The sequence below is a fragment of the Vicugna pacos genome, chromosome 18 (assembly GCF_048564905.1).
Source record: "Vicugna pacos chromosome 18, VicPac4, whole genome shotgun sequence".
NCBI lineage: Eukaryota > Metazoa > Chordata > Mammalia > Artiodactyla > Camelidae > Vicugna > Vicugna pacos.
The window spans coordinates 27522581-27539874 of NC_133004.1; the positions used below are offsets into that span (position 1 = coordinate 27522581).

Sequence of the window (17294 nt, forward strand, 5' to 3'; positions counted from 1 at the left end):
CATAGACATACATATGTATTCCCCACTATATTATATACTGACATAGAAAAGTTTTGCTTTTTAAAAACAAAAATGCCAGAATAATATTTTATACATTGTTGATCTGGAACCATTGATAGTTGTGTGAACTTGAGGAAGTCACTTGCTTTTTTGATGATAAGAATATTAATAGTACTTAATGTTTATTAGTGCTTATTATATGTTACCTAAACTCACATCAATTTTCTGCTAAACCACGCTCCCAACCACCATGCTATATTGTCTTTAGCTTGTTTTCCCATCTCAGTCCTAATAGCTGGCAGCTGGTCTAGCAATTATCAGCTAGGCTGTTGGTTCTCCACTGCACACAATTTCATTAAATATCAACATCAGATGTTGAACCAACTATGATGAAACACGATAGAAAGAAGATTGCTCTGCAACCATGAAAACTTCCTCCCCTAGCTAATGTGAGTGACTCTACTTCTTTACCAAGTGACAGCTTCATTCTTCCTGCCTCCTAGAAAAAAATTAACATACTCACTTATCAAATTGTCCCCACTTCCTCAGCGTACCTAATCCAGAATAGAGCGCCTGGTTCCGTAAGCCTTTCCTCGTATTACCCAGCACAAGTCCATTTAACTCCCTTTCACCAAGCACTCCCATGCTTCTCCATTCTGTGCAGACAACTTTGCTGCAGCAAATTAGTAAACCTAATTTCACTTGACTACAGACACATTCCTGGCAGTCTCTGGGCACTGGTCTTTATTATAGAATCGTTTCAAGTATCATATTTGTGACATAAAAAGCTTAAAAACTGTCAATTGCTGCACAAATGTTAGTGATTACTATTTCTGAGATACGTGCTGGAAACAAATATAACCTTTTGAAGAGGTCTTTTTCCTTCCAGTTTTACTGAGATATAATTGACATATACCATATATAAGCTGAAGGTTTACAACAGGATGATTTGATACATATATTGCAAAATGATTACACAGTAAGGTTAAGTAGCACTTCTATCATCCCACATAATTACCTTTTTTGTTGTTGTTGTTAACTAGACACACCATGCTGTACATTAGATCCTCAAAACTTACTCACCTTACATTTGGAAACCGTTTGACTAACATCTCCCCATGTCCCCCATCTCCTAGCTCCTGGCAACCACCATTCTACTCCTGTCTCTATGAGTTTGGCTTTTTTAGATTCCACATGTTAAGTGATATCATATAGTATTTGTTTTTCTTTGTCTGACTTATTTCACTTAACAAAATGTTCTCAAGGTCCATTCATGTTGTCACAAAAGATAGGATTTTAATCCTTTTTATGGCTGAATAATAGCCCATTGTGTGTGTGTGTGTGTTTGTGTATTTCACATTTTCTTTACCCACTTCACATTTTGTTTATCCATTCATCCATCAATGGACACTTTGTTTCCATGACTTGCCTATTGTGAATAATACTGTGATGAACATGGGGGTGCAGATACCTCTTTGAGTTAGTGATTTCATTTTCTTCAGATATATACCCAGAAGTGGGATTGCTGGATCATGTCGTAGTGGTATTTTTAATTTTTTGAGGGACCTCCCTACTGTTCTCCATAGTGGCTGCACCAATTTACATTCCCACCAACAGTGCACAATGGCATTTGTTATTGCATGATTTTTTGATAACAGCCATTCTATCAGGTGTGAGGTGATAGCTCATTGTGATTTTGATTTGTATTTCTCTAATATTAGCAATGTTAAACATCTTTCCATGTGCTTGTTGGCCATCTGCATGTCTTCTTTGGAAAAAAATGTCTATTCAAGTTCTCTACCCATTTTCTAATCAGATTGTGGTTTTTCTAGAGTTGTAAGAATTCCTTACATATTTTGTATATTAACTCCTTATCAGACAGTTTGCAAGTATTTTCTAACATTGAATGGCTAGGTCTTAGAGAAAAGGAATATACCAAGCTCCCTTCCCTCTCACTAGTGGAAGAGGTGTTGAATTTATAGATGTGAAGTGCCTGAGGTCCTGCTCTATTCAAACCCAGTGCAAAGGTACCCCTGGACTCTAGGCAGAAGGTGATGGTAGAAGGTGATGGTTTGTGTACTCAAATAAAATCACCCTGCTCTCCTTATTTTAGAGATGAGAAAGATAAATGCCACAGGGGAGAACAAGGTCATAGAATCTTAAGTCTGGAAATGGCATTAAGATTCTTAACCAAGGATGCATCTCAGAATAAAAATATGGATACCTGTAGACCTGGATGGATCAAGTTGCACCTGAAGAAAAATATACTCTTGAAGAGTTAGATGACAGGGAGAGAATCATATTTATTTGTTTGTTATTATTATTTTGCTTATGCCACTTTGGGTTAGGTGTTTTATCTCTGACAAGGTAAAGAACTGTAAGACATACAACAGGGGAATCTGTCACGCACACCTAGTTGAGAACCTTGGATCTAGCCTTCCTCCTGGAGCACATGCTGGCTACAATGAACTCTCCTTTTCACGCAAGACTCTCTGTTCCTCTAGGACCTAGCCAAAGACTCCTCAAATCCTCTTTTCATCTTCCCATCCTATTTCACACAACTTCCAACATGAGATATACAAATGCCACTCCTTGAAGCTAACTCAAACCCCTCTGGCTACAAGCTACATCTTTCTCCACCTTCCATCAGGACAGAATGCTCTGCACCAGCACCCCCATCCATGGAGGTGGTCCGGCTCTGTAGTGGGTGGGTGAAGAGTACTGAACTCTCTCCTTCACATACGTACCAGTAATGTCATTCCTTCCTCCCCCTGGGGGGCCCATGGCTGTCACAAGCAGCACATCAACGATGTCCAGCCTATTTGTGTCCTTCTTGTCAAACCAGTAACCGTGGTCAATCCATTGCCTTAGGAGTTCAATGGGGGGCTGGGCTCCATACACCTCTTTGGCTGGCATGTTGAGGTCATCTGAGGAAAGAAGACATGGCCACAGATTGTAAGTCTCACAGGAGGTAGCAGATGACTAACCTTCCAAGGGAGAATCAGTGCCCACTGTTACATCCTCACTCTAGGCAAGGCTCAGCCAGTAGACATTCTTACAATAAAGGAAGAGGTTTTTCTGGGTTTTGGGCTCTTCTGCCTCATTGAGATCTCTGTGTATTATGACTTTTAGGATGCACAGATTAACAAACAGACATTTAATTTTTTCCCATTCCGTCAACCAAAATATATAGATTGCCTACTATGTGCTACATATTTTGTTATTTGCTAGGGATATGATGGTGAGGAAGACAGTCCTTCTCCCAGTCAACAGGATATGTAAATCAACCACCAGGTAACATCTGAACTCCAATGGGAGCAAGGCTCTGGGCTAGGGTTTTTGAAGAGCAAAATCAAAATGGCGGAATAGACTGTGATTTCCGCTAGGGTAGGGGCTGATTTTCCCCAATAGCTTGTTGCTCAGACCTGGCACACAGACTCAATAAACTCCAATAAATGTTGATTAAATGGCCAGTTTGGTGTCATGCAACATTTTAGGAGTTTAATATATATCTCACCTAATCCAAATAATGCCTTTATAAGGAAAATAGTATTACCTTTATGTTAGAGGTGAGGAACGGAAGGTCATAGAAGTTAAGTCACAATATGCTAAAGGTTAAGAAGTAAGATTTGAACCTTGATCTGTTTGGCTGCAAACCCTAAACTGCTTTTGGTTATACCATAAAAATAGGAAGGGAGAACAGGTAGGAGGAAAGGGGAAAGGGAAGAAAAGGGAAAAGAAAATAAGATCCCTGCCTTTGAGGAGCTGTTGTTACTAGGCAAGGATATAAATACATGCAACATTTACTACCAATTACATGAATTAGATAATCCAGAAGAGTAAGGCATTACTATTACTGAATGAGAATTCCATGAGTCAGCAGTAAGAGGGTAGAAAATATAATGTATTTGGCACCAAGAAACCTGGTTTTGGTTCACGGCTCCAGAATTTTCCAGATTTTTGACCCTGAACAGGGAATTTAGCCTTCTGGAGCCTCAATTAACTGACTAGTAAAGTGATAATGACAGTAATAATAAACTCAACAGGGTGGTGAGGCTCAAAAGAAATAAAAGAGGAAGTGTTTTGTAAACAGGTAAAAATTCCGAGAAAATTAAATGTGCTTATTTCACAAATATTTATTTAGCAACTATTAGATTTCTTCATTTACTGGTAACATATTTATCTGCCACATAATGGAATAGGAGCTTATCACAAAGTGTGAGTTGCTTTTGGAGATGCAAGAGGGCAAACACCACAACCTCCTTCTGGACCTAACTACTTCTCACTACAAAGTAACCTTGCCTGATCCAAGGGCTCAGCTTCATCTCAGGGGAAACGAGGATCCTCCCTCGGGCAAAAAGGCCTGGACCATGCCTCACTTACTGAAAGCGTGGCATACCGTCCATGGTTAAAAATACTTGGTAATGAATGAAGGAAAGGACAGGAAACAAAATGAAAGAAGGGAGAAAGGCAAGGAAGGAGGGAAGAAATGAAGCAAGTACGGAGGGATGGAAAGAAAGAGGGAAGGAAGGAAGGGGGAGAGGGAAAAAAGGAAGGAAGGAAGGGGAGGGAAGGAACACTAAATTATATTAATCAGAAATATTTTATCTCCTAAAAATAAAAGGACTGTACAGTGGCCCTACAAATGGAGGTTCTGTTTTGCTGCCGCTTAGAGTAGAAAAATCTGGTGTGCCCAGATCCAGGCCAATGCCTTACCCACAAATACCACTGCTTTCTTCCCTACGGGAGGACCAAAAAGGCCCTTCCGTCGTCGATCCAGCTTGGACATGATGATATCCTGGGTCTGACTTGCTGAGGTTCTGGCAGAGAAATTGATGCAGTTGGGCAGATAGGTATTTTTGGGAAGGTGGAGAAGGAAGTTGTTGGTGATGACTGATTTGCCAGTGCCTGTGGGTCCTACAAACAACACTGGAATCTCATGGTCCAGGTAGGTTTTCAAGAAGAAGGACTGCCGGGCCGTCTCCATTGTGGGGATGATGAGTTCTGAGACCTGTGCCACAAAGACATGGTGAGTCTTGGCCCCTGGCCCAGGAGGCTGGGTCCTACCATCCAGCTCCATTTCTTATTTATCTTTATGATTTTGAGTATTTTCCCCCTCTGGGGGCCTTACTTTCTTCATCTGTGAAATGGGGATAATAATGGCACCCAGGTCATAAGCTGTTTTGAAGATTAAATGGGATCATGCACGTAAAGATGGGCATTATTGTCCCTGTTTTGGAAATGAGGTCCAGAGCCAACACAGCAAGTCAGTAGAAATGCAAGGATTTTAATCCCAGCTTGTTTGATTCCAAGGTCTATATTCTTAACCACTGAACTGTCATAGTGTAAACACCAATTATAGTAAAGATGGGGTCTATAGCTGCTGCCCTCTGAGACCATCGCTCTCTATCAACCGGTCTGCCTCACTCTGGGAAAGGTCCACCTCCCATATGCCATTATACTACCTGTCTAAGGAGGGTGGGTGCAACCCTTGACCCTCATTCCCTGTGCTTGTTCCTCATCCGCTTTTCCCAACCCTCAGATTCTCGGTTCCTCCTATTAACCCCTTTCCAACGTGGAAACTGCAACAGTCTTGGGCTCCTGGAATCCCTGTTACTCTGGGTAGAACAGTTTACCTTAGCTCTGCTCCTCTGATCTTGAACTCTGTCATCAACCATTTGGCTACATTTGGTTCCTCCATGGTGGGCAGAGGAAGAGGCAGTAAGATCTATATCGTATGTGGAACTTCCCTCATATGTCTAGACTGGAAGAGGCTAGTGAACATGGGGCCACTGTGTTGCATAACTCCAGGGAGCACCATTCACACCGTGGTTTATGTAAATGGTGCCCCTAAAGCAAAGCTAGACTATAATGCAAATGGCACCAACAGAGACTCTGAAATATGGTGGCCCTGTGCATACTGGTAGACAAAGGCTTGGCTCTTCCTGGTAAATAATTTGATCAAAGGAAAGGGAGAAAAAGGACAAAGGAAGTGAAGTGGCGAGGAAGAGAGCAGGTATTGAGCTATGAATGCTTTGCCTGTAATATCCCCTGCAGTCTTCCCAATAACCCTCTGAGGCAAGAGTATTATTAGCTCACTTTTTCAGATGAAAAAACTGAGACTGGAAGATTGCTGGCTAACTTGTCCAAAGCCACGTGGCCAGTAAAGTGATGCTAAATGCAGAACTAGGTGCTAGATGTTTGTTTTGCTACCAAGACTGGGAATTTAAAGCAAGTTGGGCTTCATAGATTTTTATTTTCAGGGGCTAGAACAATTGTTTGACAAAGGAAAAATTCCCAGCAGAACTAAAATATTCTCTGCAACGGACTCTTACGTGTATGAATCCAGCAAGACTTCAAACCCCTGGAGTTCAGGTGACTAAGCTCTTTAAGGAGAATTAAAGTTTATGGTCTCCGTGCTGGGCTTCACAACACAGCCTTCAGGGTGTGTCCTGAACTCAGCCCACGCTCACGCCTGCTTATTGCCCACTTTTCACAAGCAGCTGCGGTCCTGTCTGGTGTCTGACTTGGTTGTCAGTATTTCCACTTTCCCATCCACCATCTACTACTCTACCTGGGGTCTGAACAATCTACAGTCACTCCCGGAAAGATAAATTATGTCTACTACCTACTGCAATAGAGGCATTAAAAGTCCCCATCTGGAAAAATCTTCCACAAGGAAATGAGCAGGGGTAGGTGAAACTATTAATCAGTACCCGTTTTTCTGAGAGTTCTGATGAAGGGAATTTTTCTCTGGGGACTTTGAAGAAAAGGCAAGGCTCCTTCCCAGCTGAGATGTCTTGAGAGGTGGACTGATGGCCACCTGGCATTATTGACAATGACAACAATCAGAATAGCTATGGCATTGACCTACCACTCAATGTGTGCCACAAATTCATGTAGATTGTCTTCAGTCCTTGCAACCAACCTTTAAGCTTTTTTCTGCTATTGCGAAGGTGAGTAAACTGAGGCAGAGAGCATGAAGGCTGAGTAAGGAATCTGGGTCTCTCTGACTCTAACGTCCAGGAATTTGAGGGCTGAATCCAGCTCCGGTTTGAACATTTTTCTAAAGAAAGTTCTTAAAAATGCTAACACATACCTGATGTTAGCCCCTCCACCTCAGAGAATCTTTGGTCATCACCAAAGTTCCATGACCAGAAAGTCTCCTTTACCTTCGCATTTGCTGGGATAGTTTCCTCTTCTTTGGTAATATACTCCGTCCACGTGTACCAATGTCCGCCACCTTGCTTGAGGAAATAAAAGTCATAGATGCTTCCTGGACCCAAAGAAACAGAACAGGCTATTAGCACATCAGGGGTTTACCTTTCACACTGAAGTGTTTAACTACCTCAGCCATAGGCATCTGAAAGGTGCAACTGCTAGTACTCGCATGGTTGTGTCACTGTATAAGCTGGAACAACACCTTTTAAAGAGTAATGACTTCATTACGTGTATGAAGATTATACATGCTAATTATACAAATAATTATTTTTAATGATGTAAACAGGGAGTATTGAAAAGAACCAAAAAGGAAGGCAACAGATCACTGTGAATCTCCCATCCGGAGGTAACTTTTGATGGCATTCCTTCCAGCCCTCTTCGAGGCACACAGACACATTGAAGATGGAAGGACCAGCAGGTGAAAGAAAGGATTCTATAAGAGTGGGATCATTTGATATTATGTATCATGCATGCACTTTGTGTATAAATACATATGATTTATATTAATATATATATTTGGACTCTCTTTCTAAAATTTGGCCAGTTTTCCTGAACCATGGTTCCATCCCACTCCAGACAGAGACATGCTCCACTCCTGGAAGATTCCGCTCACATTCCCCCACGCAGTGTGGAGCTCTAGAAGGTGCATACCTGGTAGTTTCTCCCACTGCTAATAAGGTCCTACACGACCCCATGCAGGGGTTTCACGTTCAAGGGTTTCTCTCAGACTTTTTTTGTTGCTGTCCAGTCATCACTGTAGTCTGCTTTTCTCCACACTGGTGATTACTAGTGAGAACGCTCAGAATTTTGACAACTCATCCTCTGTCCTCTCAGCATCACTTTTAGAAGGACCACGGGGTTGCACATTCTGGGCTGAGAGATGCACAGGTCTTTTGTTTCTCCACCAGTCCACTACTTTTCAATGTTTAAAGAATCAGGCTATAAACTTTTTTTTTTAAGTTACTGCTGGAGAATTTTTAGGCTTACATTTTTGTGATTGTTGTTGTTCATTTTATTAGGTATTAAAGGAGAGAGCTTCTGTTATCCTACGTCACTGCAGTTTTACCTAGGAGTCAATTTGGTACAACGCTTTTAGAAAGCAATCTGGCATTATGCTTACAGAGCTATAAAAATGTTCTCTAGTCTAAGTCAGAAATCCCATTCTGGGGATTTATCACAAGGAAATAATTCACAATGAAAATAATCTCTAAATGTGAGTATGCAGCACCATCTGTGATAGCAAAAAAATTGGAAATAATTTAAATGTCCCACATTAGAAGACCAGTCAAAATTTTGTCTTATAAGATGAATAGGATATTTTTGCAGTCGTTAAAATGACAGTCACAAAAACTAAGTTCTGACATAGGAAAATGCATTTAAGAAATGGTGGCATTTTAAAATAGAAGAATAAAAAATGGAATAGATACCATATGACAACTATGTGAAGAGATGAATGCAGATGGACAAGACAGGACGATTTTTTGAAAACTAAAATACTTGTGACAGGGTGGTACAAACAAAGAAATATTTTTTGATCATTTTTATTTAATAGAATTGAATTGTTTCTACAATAAAAAAGGAGACACAAAAAGCATGATTCAGAAGAGTATGTATCCCCTTTCCTTGCTGATGTTATTAGCTAGAGCAAATGTGTGGCTTGATACAGGAACATTTAGTCCAAAGAGAGAAGGTCCAACTGAGTAGAAGTGGATTTATGGCTCTGTGCTCTTGGCCAAGATTACTATTTGCATATCTGTAAAATGGGCCTGATTTTACATCAAGCTTAGAGGATTCTGTGTGGAACGTGAATGAGATACATGTGCCAGAGATTTAGCATTGCTGTGGGCACACAGAGAGGTACTTGAGAACATCTATGTCCGGGTCTCTCTGATCCTCATCAGAGTGGTGCTTCCATTCTCTCTGCACTGTGATATTAACTCTGGTCCAGGTGCAGGGGTGGAGTGGGGAGGATAGCAGAAAACCAGGAAGACAAATTAATTCTCATCACTTCTGGCCATCCTCTGCCCCAGCTCTGTTTTCCTCTCCTTCATTTGGGAGAATAAGGGAAAACTTCAACAGAGAAGTGAGTGGCTTTTCAAAGGACACAAAATGAATGGGTGAATGAAGGGACATTTAGCACTTCCTGGACAAATATAGGTCAATGTCAGATGATGTGAACCCAACCTTGAAAGAATCCCCCAAAGGACCATCTGCTTTCCTTAGTGTGTGCTCCCTGGCGCAGTTCCTTCAGCACTTACTTGAGAGATCCATTACCCACCCTGGCTCCTACATCATGAAAAGCCCAGGAAGAAATGCCCCATGAGGTTAGAGAAGACCTCTCTGGAGCTCTCACCATGAAAACGTTAACCTTTGTGGAAAGGCTAGAAAGGCATTTTAAACTTTTTAAGATGATAATAAGAAAGTATAATCCAAGCCAGATACATGAGGCCATATACTATATGATTCCATGCATTTGAAATGTCCAGAAAAGGCAAATCTCTAGAGAGCAGATGAGTGGTTGCCTGGGGCTGACGATGGAAACAGAGATTAATTGAAAATGGGCATGAAGGAGCTTTTGGGGATGATGACTGTTCTAAATTTGTTCTAATGTTCCAACATTCTAAAATTGGATCAGACAGTTGCACAACTAGGTAAATTTACTAAAACCCACTGATTTGTTTCCTTAAACGAGTGGATTTTATGGTATGTAAATTATACCTCAATAAAGTTGTTACATAAAAAGAACTCACACTTGGCACTTAAAATATATCTTCGGACTCAAATGGGTTCTGGCTAACAGCTTTGTAATTTCCTACTGAAATACTTATGAAAGCACAAGAGAAAGAAGTGGAATGATGTCACTGAAAACAAAGGCTGAAAGAATCTGGGCAGAATGTCCTCCAACCAGATAGTGGATGAGCTGGATTGAGAAATTTTATCTCAAGAGACTGCATGAGAAAGTGCAACAGAGTCCTCTGGGTATACGCCTAATGGCCCCTCTGAGATGCAGAGACGCAGGTGACATCCCCACACAGAAAATCAGGCAGCTGTTTCTTCGCCATGCCAGGTGCCACTCTGGGAGAACTGTCTCATTTCTTTCTCATCCTTGTCTCACCAGGCCATCTTCCTACAGCTGATACGGGCAGCAGGGTCCCAGACCACAATGAGTAAGGAGACAGTAGTGGCATCTTAAATTCAGCGAGGTATAGTCTTCCAAAGTAAAGAGCCACAGTCACCCCTCTGTTGAGAAATGTCCCTTTTTTGGAATGTTCACAGATGAAACAAATAAAAAAGCTGCCTCCAACAGATGGCATTAGGTGATCATTGGATCTTGCCCATCTCGTTGTTCCTGACTCTAAAGTAGAGTTTACAGAATTTGGGTTTATTTTTAAGGGCGGAGTTATGAATATTATTTGCCCTGATCATGTCCAAAAGTAGTGAGAATTTTGAAAACCAGCAGGAAGAAAGGTGTATGATTACCATGGAGACAGAAGTAAAGCTTAACCTTCCATGGATATGTTCACATCAATCACTTGTAACGTGTCATTCTACTCTTACGAACAGCTTATTCAGAACCAAACCTACTTTTAAGTAGAGTAGTTGTTGCAAAAGAAGATATATGAAGAAACTAGACTGCAGTATATGCTGGAAATTACGGTTTTTCTTATACTGCATCAGTTGAATAGGATGTGGAGAAATAAGACAAGTCCATCACAGTAGTTGGGAGATGCTGTAGGGCAGAGTTACCTAGAAAATGAGTGGAAGCTGTGCCCATCATTAGCTGCCCAGCTGAAAGACATTGTTACAAAGTGGACCAAGAATGGGGTCAAAGGCACTTCATGTACTAATTTGCTGACACAGAGCATTGACAGATTGATCGTGAAGAATGGGGGAAGCAGAAAACAACACATGGAACCTGGGAAAATATATTGCCATGTAGAAGAATATAATCTGGAGATTACACCTGAAGCATATACTTCTGAACCTGGTTTAATGCAGGACTCATAACCAAATTTCAGGAAACCGTTTGGTATCCTAAATAGAGTGCAAAAAAGGTATCATTTTTTTTCATGAAATGGGAACAGAAAGCCATAAAGAGAAAACAGGCTTAAATGAAAAGGCAAGATGAGATTAAAAAAAGGGAGATGGATGAGCTAAAAGAGATGATAATGAGGTGGACAGCAATAAAAATTGCTAATGTTTATCTAACGCTTTCTGTGTAACATGCTTTATTCTAAGAGTTTTTACAAGTGTTAACTCATTTAATTCTTACAAGAATAGCATGAATGCATACTATTATTATTGCTCTCATTTTGTAATTGAGGAAACTGAGAGAGGTTAATGAATTTGCTCAAGATCCCCTAACCAGTAAATAATTGGAGCCAGGATTCAAGCCCTGACAGTTTGACTTCATGGCCTGTGCTTTTAATCATCCACTAAAAAAGGATAGCAAAGAAACAAAAGATACAACAGAAGAATTAAAATCACTCGAGGCAGTAAAAGCATAATTGAAGTTGTGGGTGAATCATATTAAAATGAAAAATCTGTATAAAACAAAGACAAGTTTTTTTGAGGGGGGAGGTTGAGAGGTTAAAAGACAAAAGCAGTTAAATTGTCTATATTCACAATAAGCAGTTAGGGATACACAAAACAATTAGATGTAAAATATGATGTCAAAAATGGTAATTCTGAGGGGAGGACAGGACAAATGCAGGGCTTATAAAATGCATTTGGTGTAAAGAGATCAGCACCCTAAAACAATAACATACATATATATGTGAGTATATACATATATATATATCCATATAAAATCCTCATGGTAACCACAGACCAAAAACATATAATAGATAGACACACAAAAAGAAAAAGGAATTCAAACATAACACTGAAGATAGTCATCAAACCACAAGGGAAAAGACAGTATGTGTTCATCCCTCTATCCATCCATTAAGGCATCTTATTTTTTGACACATTGCAAAGTAAACAGACACTTCCTCATAAATACTTTAGCACGTATATCATTAATTGTTCAATATTTACAGTTTTCCTTTTGATACAAAATTTGCATACAATGAAACACACAAGTCTTCTGTTCAATCACTGACGAATCTGACAAATGCTTGTAACCATGTAACCCAAATCTCTCTCAATATATACACTATTACCCCAGGAAGTTCTATTATGGCCTTTCCTATACCTTCTTTTATAATAAAAAAGGTAAAACTACTTGGAATGTACATACAGTATGATCCCCTTTTTGTTAGAGAAATACAGAAAAAAAAGAAGAAATATAAAAAATGATTATTTCTAAATTATAGGATTACCATTGATATTTATTTTCTTTTATTCCTTTCTCTGTATTTTTTAAATTTTATGTAATGGATTACTTGGGTGTAAGAAAAAAACAGTACAAGCTACTTAAAAGAACACAAACATCTTTCAATCTTTTAAAAGTAAATGTCACACATATGAGAATATGAATAGATCATTAAAGTGATCGTTCTGAAGATAACGTATGTAGAAACATTATAAACATTTCAATATAGTATTAATTTTAATGACAAAATTCAAGAAAGTATTAATACAATAATCACAATGACATGACACGTGTAAATGCATAGAACAGGACTAGAAGTGAGTTAAGAAAAAAAGAAGTGGCTGTATTTCTCATTCTGCCTGGGGCCTGTTAGACTCATGCGATTATAAAGGTGATTTAAAAAACTGTATCAACTTTTTCTAGATTAAAAATTAGTAGTTAAAGAGGGATGGATATAGCTCAGTAGTAGGGCACATGCTTAGCATGCTTGAAGTCCTGGGTTCAATCCTCAGTACCTTCATTAAAAAAAATAATAAGTAAAAACTAATAGTTAAAATAACCCACAAGACCCTATCTTCAGGGTCACTCATCTCTACACACATGGCCAGCTCTGAAGAAGCCAACCCGCTTGGGCAAGCTACAGAATTTTCCCTGGCTTTTGCAAAGGCCTCCCACAGGCCACACAGTTTGGTTGGGTTTGGAACGTATGATCCAAACCATTATAGTAAGACAAAACAAACAAGTACTACATTACCTCTTTCTGGAAAGATGTTGTTTTTGGTGAGTTTGACGCTTTTGGGTCTTGGGTTGTTATCATCCATACCCATGATCAGGTTGCGGAAAAAGAGATCAAATTTCTTTCTGCTGTCTGTGTTGATGGTGCCGGCTACAGTCCACACCAAGGCAAAGAGGAATAGACCTTGCAGCCAGAGGAAGATCTGTTGGTTTGTCAAGCCTTCAAATAATTCACTTTCCTCCTCTTCTGTTTCCCTGATTTCATCTGAAAGCAAGAAAAAGGAATCTCAGGAAAAGCTGCAGAGTGCAACAGACATAAGTTGAGTAGTTTTGTCTGTGAGGGGCCTGGGGAGCAGACTGATACTGGCTGAGTGGCCACCATCTGCCAGATCCTTTATCCACATACATTAAAATTTTTTTTATTGTGGTAAGATATGCCATCTTAACCATTGTAAAGTTCAGTGCTATTAAATACATTCATATTGTTATGCAACCATCACCACTATTCATATCCACAACTATTTCTTAGAGATGAAATCATAGTCTTTTTCTGACTGACTGACTTTTCTTAGTATAATGTCCTCAAGGTTTATTCCATGTTGTAGCATGTGTCAGAATTTCCTTCCCTTTTTAAGGCTGAATAATATTTCACAGTCTGTATATTCTACACTTTAAGCCATTCACTCACTGATAGACACTTGGGTTCCTTCCACACTTTGGCTACTGTGAATAATGCTGCTGTGAACATGGTTGGACAATACCTGTTTATGTCCCACTTCCAATTCCTTTGTGCTTATTCCCGGAAGCAGAAGTGCTATAAGTGACTCATATGACCACAAGTCATATGGTAATTCAATGTTTAATTTTGAGGAACTGACAAACTATTTTCCACAGCAACTGCACCCTTCCATACTCCCACCAGCAGTGCACGAGGGTTCTGATTTCTCCACATCCTCATCCATACCTGTTCTTTTTGGTTGTTGATGTTGTTGTTTGGATAGTATCCAGCCTAACAGGTATGAGGTACTATCTCGTTGTGGTTTTTGACTTGCGTTTTCCTAATAACTATGATGTTGAGCACCTTACCATGTGCTTATTAGCCATTTGTGTATCTTCCTTGGAGAAATGCCAACTTAAGTCATTTGCCTATTATTTAATCAGGTTATTTGTTTTTGTGTTGTTAAATTTTGAGTTCTCTATAGATTCTGGATATTCAGCCAAACCAAACTAAAAATCCAGGCTTCACAAGTGAATTCTACCAAACATTCAGAAAAGAGTTAACACCTATCTGCCTCAAACTATTCCATAAATTGCAGAGGAAGAAATACTTCCAAACTCATTCTATGAGGCTAGCATCACCCTGATACCAAAACCAGACAAAGACATCACACAAAAAAAGAAAATTACAGGCCAATATCACCTATGAACATTGATGCAAATATCCTCAATAAAATATTAGCAAACTGAATCCAATAATACATTAAAAGGACTCTTCACCATTAAGTTGGATTTTTCCCAGATGCAAGGATTTTTCAATATCTGCAAATCAATCAATGCAATACACCACATTAACAAACTAAAGAATAAAAACATAAGAACATCTCAATAGAAGCAGAACAACCTCTTGAAAAACGTCAACATCCATTTATGATAAAAACTGTCCAGAAAGTAGACTTAGAGGGGACATATCTCACCATATTAAAGGTCAGCCCCCCTCCCCTTGAATAGAAACCAGTTACTCTAATCTAAGCCTCAGGAGGTAGCCTTAGAGAGAAGACACAAGAACTGGTTTGAACCAATGAGGCTCAAGATGGCAGAGGATCTGACTTCCAGGGGACCTCGTGCTCCTTATACAGTCATTTTAATTAATGTATTAGCATGCTAAGTGGCACACCCACGACAGCTGGTGATGCCATGACAGCAACCAGAAAAGCCCATACAAGGATGGGGGAAGAAAAGGCGACTGGCTCCAGCACACCTGGATGGAGGACATGATGGCAGAAGCTTCTAATAAAAGTCCACATGGCCTGACCTGAAGCTGGTGCTGTCTCCACTGACCATCTTGGCTAACAACTCCCCACCTGAGTGCTTTCTTTCCTATTCCCCTTCTGAGCAGTAAAGCAGCTGTTCACTTTGTCCCTCTGCCTCTGGTGCAAATTCTTTCACAGCCAGCCGCCAGGACCCACGCTTTGGTGGGCTTCCTAACATAGGGGGTCTCACGATCCGTTAGCAATAATATTGCACGCAAGTACTGTGCTTCTAAAAATATTGTTTGTAATTTTAATTTTAGAAAATCAAAAAATATTTAGCTAAAGAAATTCTCCACTCAACTGTTTCTCATGTTACTTAAAAAAAAAATCTACACCTACCTATAATGCCTTTGGGAGAGATGGGCTGAGAAAATATGTTCAGAAATATGTAGCAGAACTTGTTCAAAATATGTAGCAGAACTAGTAAGAAGATCCATCTTGAGTTTGAGCTATGCGTGATCTTGAAAAAGAAATGGCACCCAATAAAAGTTCTCCAATGGACTCATCTTTTGTCATTTCCAGTAGAATTCAGTGAAATTTGATTGGTGTGAAATGTTATAGAGCACTTCTCCAGGGCATTTATTTCAACAATTCATTTAAACCAATGGTTCTCCATGTCCTGGGGAAGTTCCCTAGTTTTGGAGACTAATGTGATGTAATTCTTGTAGTGTATATATGTGTTTTGTGAGTTCACATTTTGTAGTATACGTTTCCTTAACATGGGAAAACTTCCTATTTTATTCTTTTCAGAATCTTTTCTTCTGACATACATTCATATGTATTATCTAAATACGTTCTTCTCCAGAATATCCCTGTTAGGTAAAGAGGAACAGGAATTATCACTCCAATTGTGTGGATGAGGAATCTAAGACAGAGGAAGAATGGGCCAATTTGCACACGAATACCCAGGAAGTCAATGCAAGATCAAGCCAAAATATATGGGCTCTTCACCAAACTCCACTATCTACACTCAAAGGGTTTGCTTGTTCTAGACCATAATGCTGATCTCACTGTAGCTCATGGTGCGAATAATAGAGGTGGGAGCAGAAGAAACAGCCAAGGTACACTAGACCTTCACCTGGCTTAAGAATAGCAGGGTAGTACTTACCCAGCAGAGAGGAGTACAGTCTCATCATTGAGAAGGCAAGGTGGATGGGAGATGTTTGGACCACAAATTTACACTGAAGTCGAATAAATTCCAGGCAGGGCTGGATAAGCCACATGAACATATCATTGACCTGAGAGTAGAAAGTGAGATTTGATGTTATCAAAAAGTGTGTTTAAGACCAAGAGCTTGGTACACCTTGAGGAGGCTGAAGATGTTGTTCAGACTGCTGATTATTTTTGAGTCTTGGTATATTAAGGAAAGTCCATAGGCACCAAGACCCCTGCCCCTGTTTCCTATTTAACAGACTGCGCAGCCCACCGGCCATCCCCACCTGTCTCATTCCAGTGAGCTAAGAAGCTTGGAGCTGCTATGGATTAGCTACAGGATGCATGAAATAGTTTTAGGACCCAGCCACTGACTTTAGTTCTATAAAAAAAGTTAGGAATTCTAAACAACAGATTTGCAAATGACTGACTGGCATTTATAAGGCAGAACTCCTATAGAAAGTGGCCATAGGAAGTTTTGGGCTCCTTTTCAGTAATTCCCCATAGGCGTGTACGTACATACTTATGGGTGAGTATGATGATTCTTGGGTCTTGTCTCTGCTTCCCACCCCCATTTACTCTTAAAAAATTACTTGAATCACTTTCTCCTCTTATTTTAGTGTTTTTTTTTCATTTCTGTTATACTTTTATTTGTGACTCTCATTGTAAGTTACCTTATCTTTTTTTTTTAAGTAGGCAGGTCATCACTAAAATACACCGATAGGTGGTTATACGTGGGTATGTGTACATATATGAATGGACAGATGTATGTATATGTATAGATGACTATACGTGAGTACATGGATGTGTGGTATGGTCATTTAGTCAGCAAATATTTA

The 17294-nt window shown here is 39.7% G+C and overlaps 1 protein-coding gene across 4 annotated transcripts in view; it reads right to left on the reverse strand.

Moving 5' to 3' along the window:
• DNAH3 (dynein axonemal heavy chain 3) overlaps window positions 1-17294 on the reverse strand; it is a 150092-nt gene that overhangs the window by 47093 nt on the left and 85705 nt on the right. For all 4 annotated transcript variants that reach the window (XM_072942725.1, XM_072942724.1, XM_072942726.1 and 1 more), the window contains 5 exons: window positions 16412-16541; window positions 13293-13538; window positions 7173-7276; window positions 4717-5011; window positions 2748-2927 (listed from right to left, as the gene is read on the reverse strand). In XM_072942725.1, coding sequence (XP_072798826.1) covers window positions 2748-2927; window positions 4717-5011; window positions 7173-7276; window positions 13293-13538; window positions 16412-16541 — 955 coding nt within the window. The remainder of the gene's footprint in view (window positions 1-2747; window positions 2928-4716; window positions 5012-7172; window positions 7277-13292; window positions 13539-16411; window positions 16542-17294) is intronic.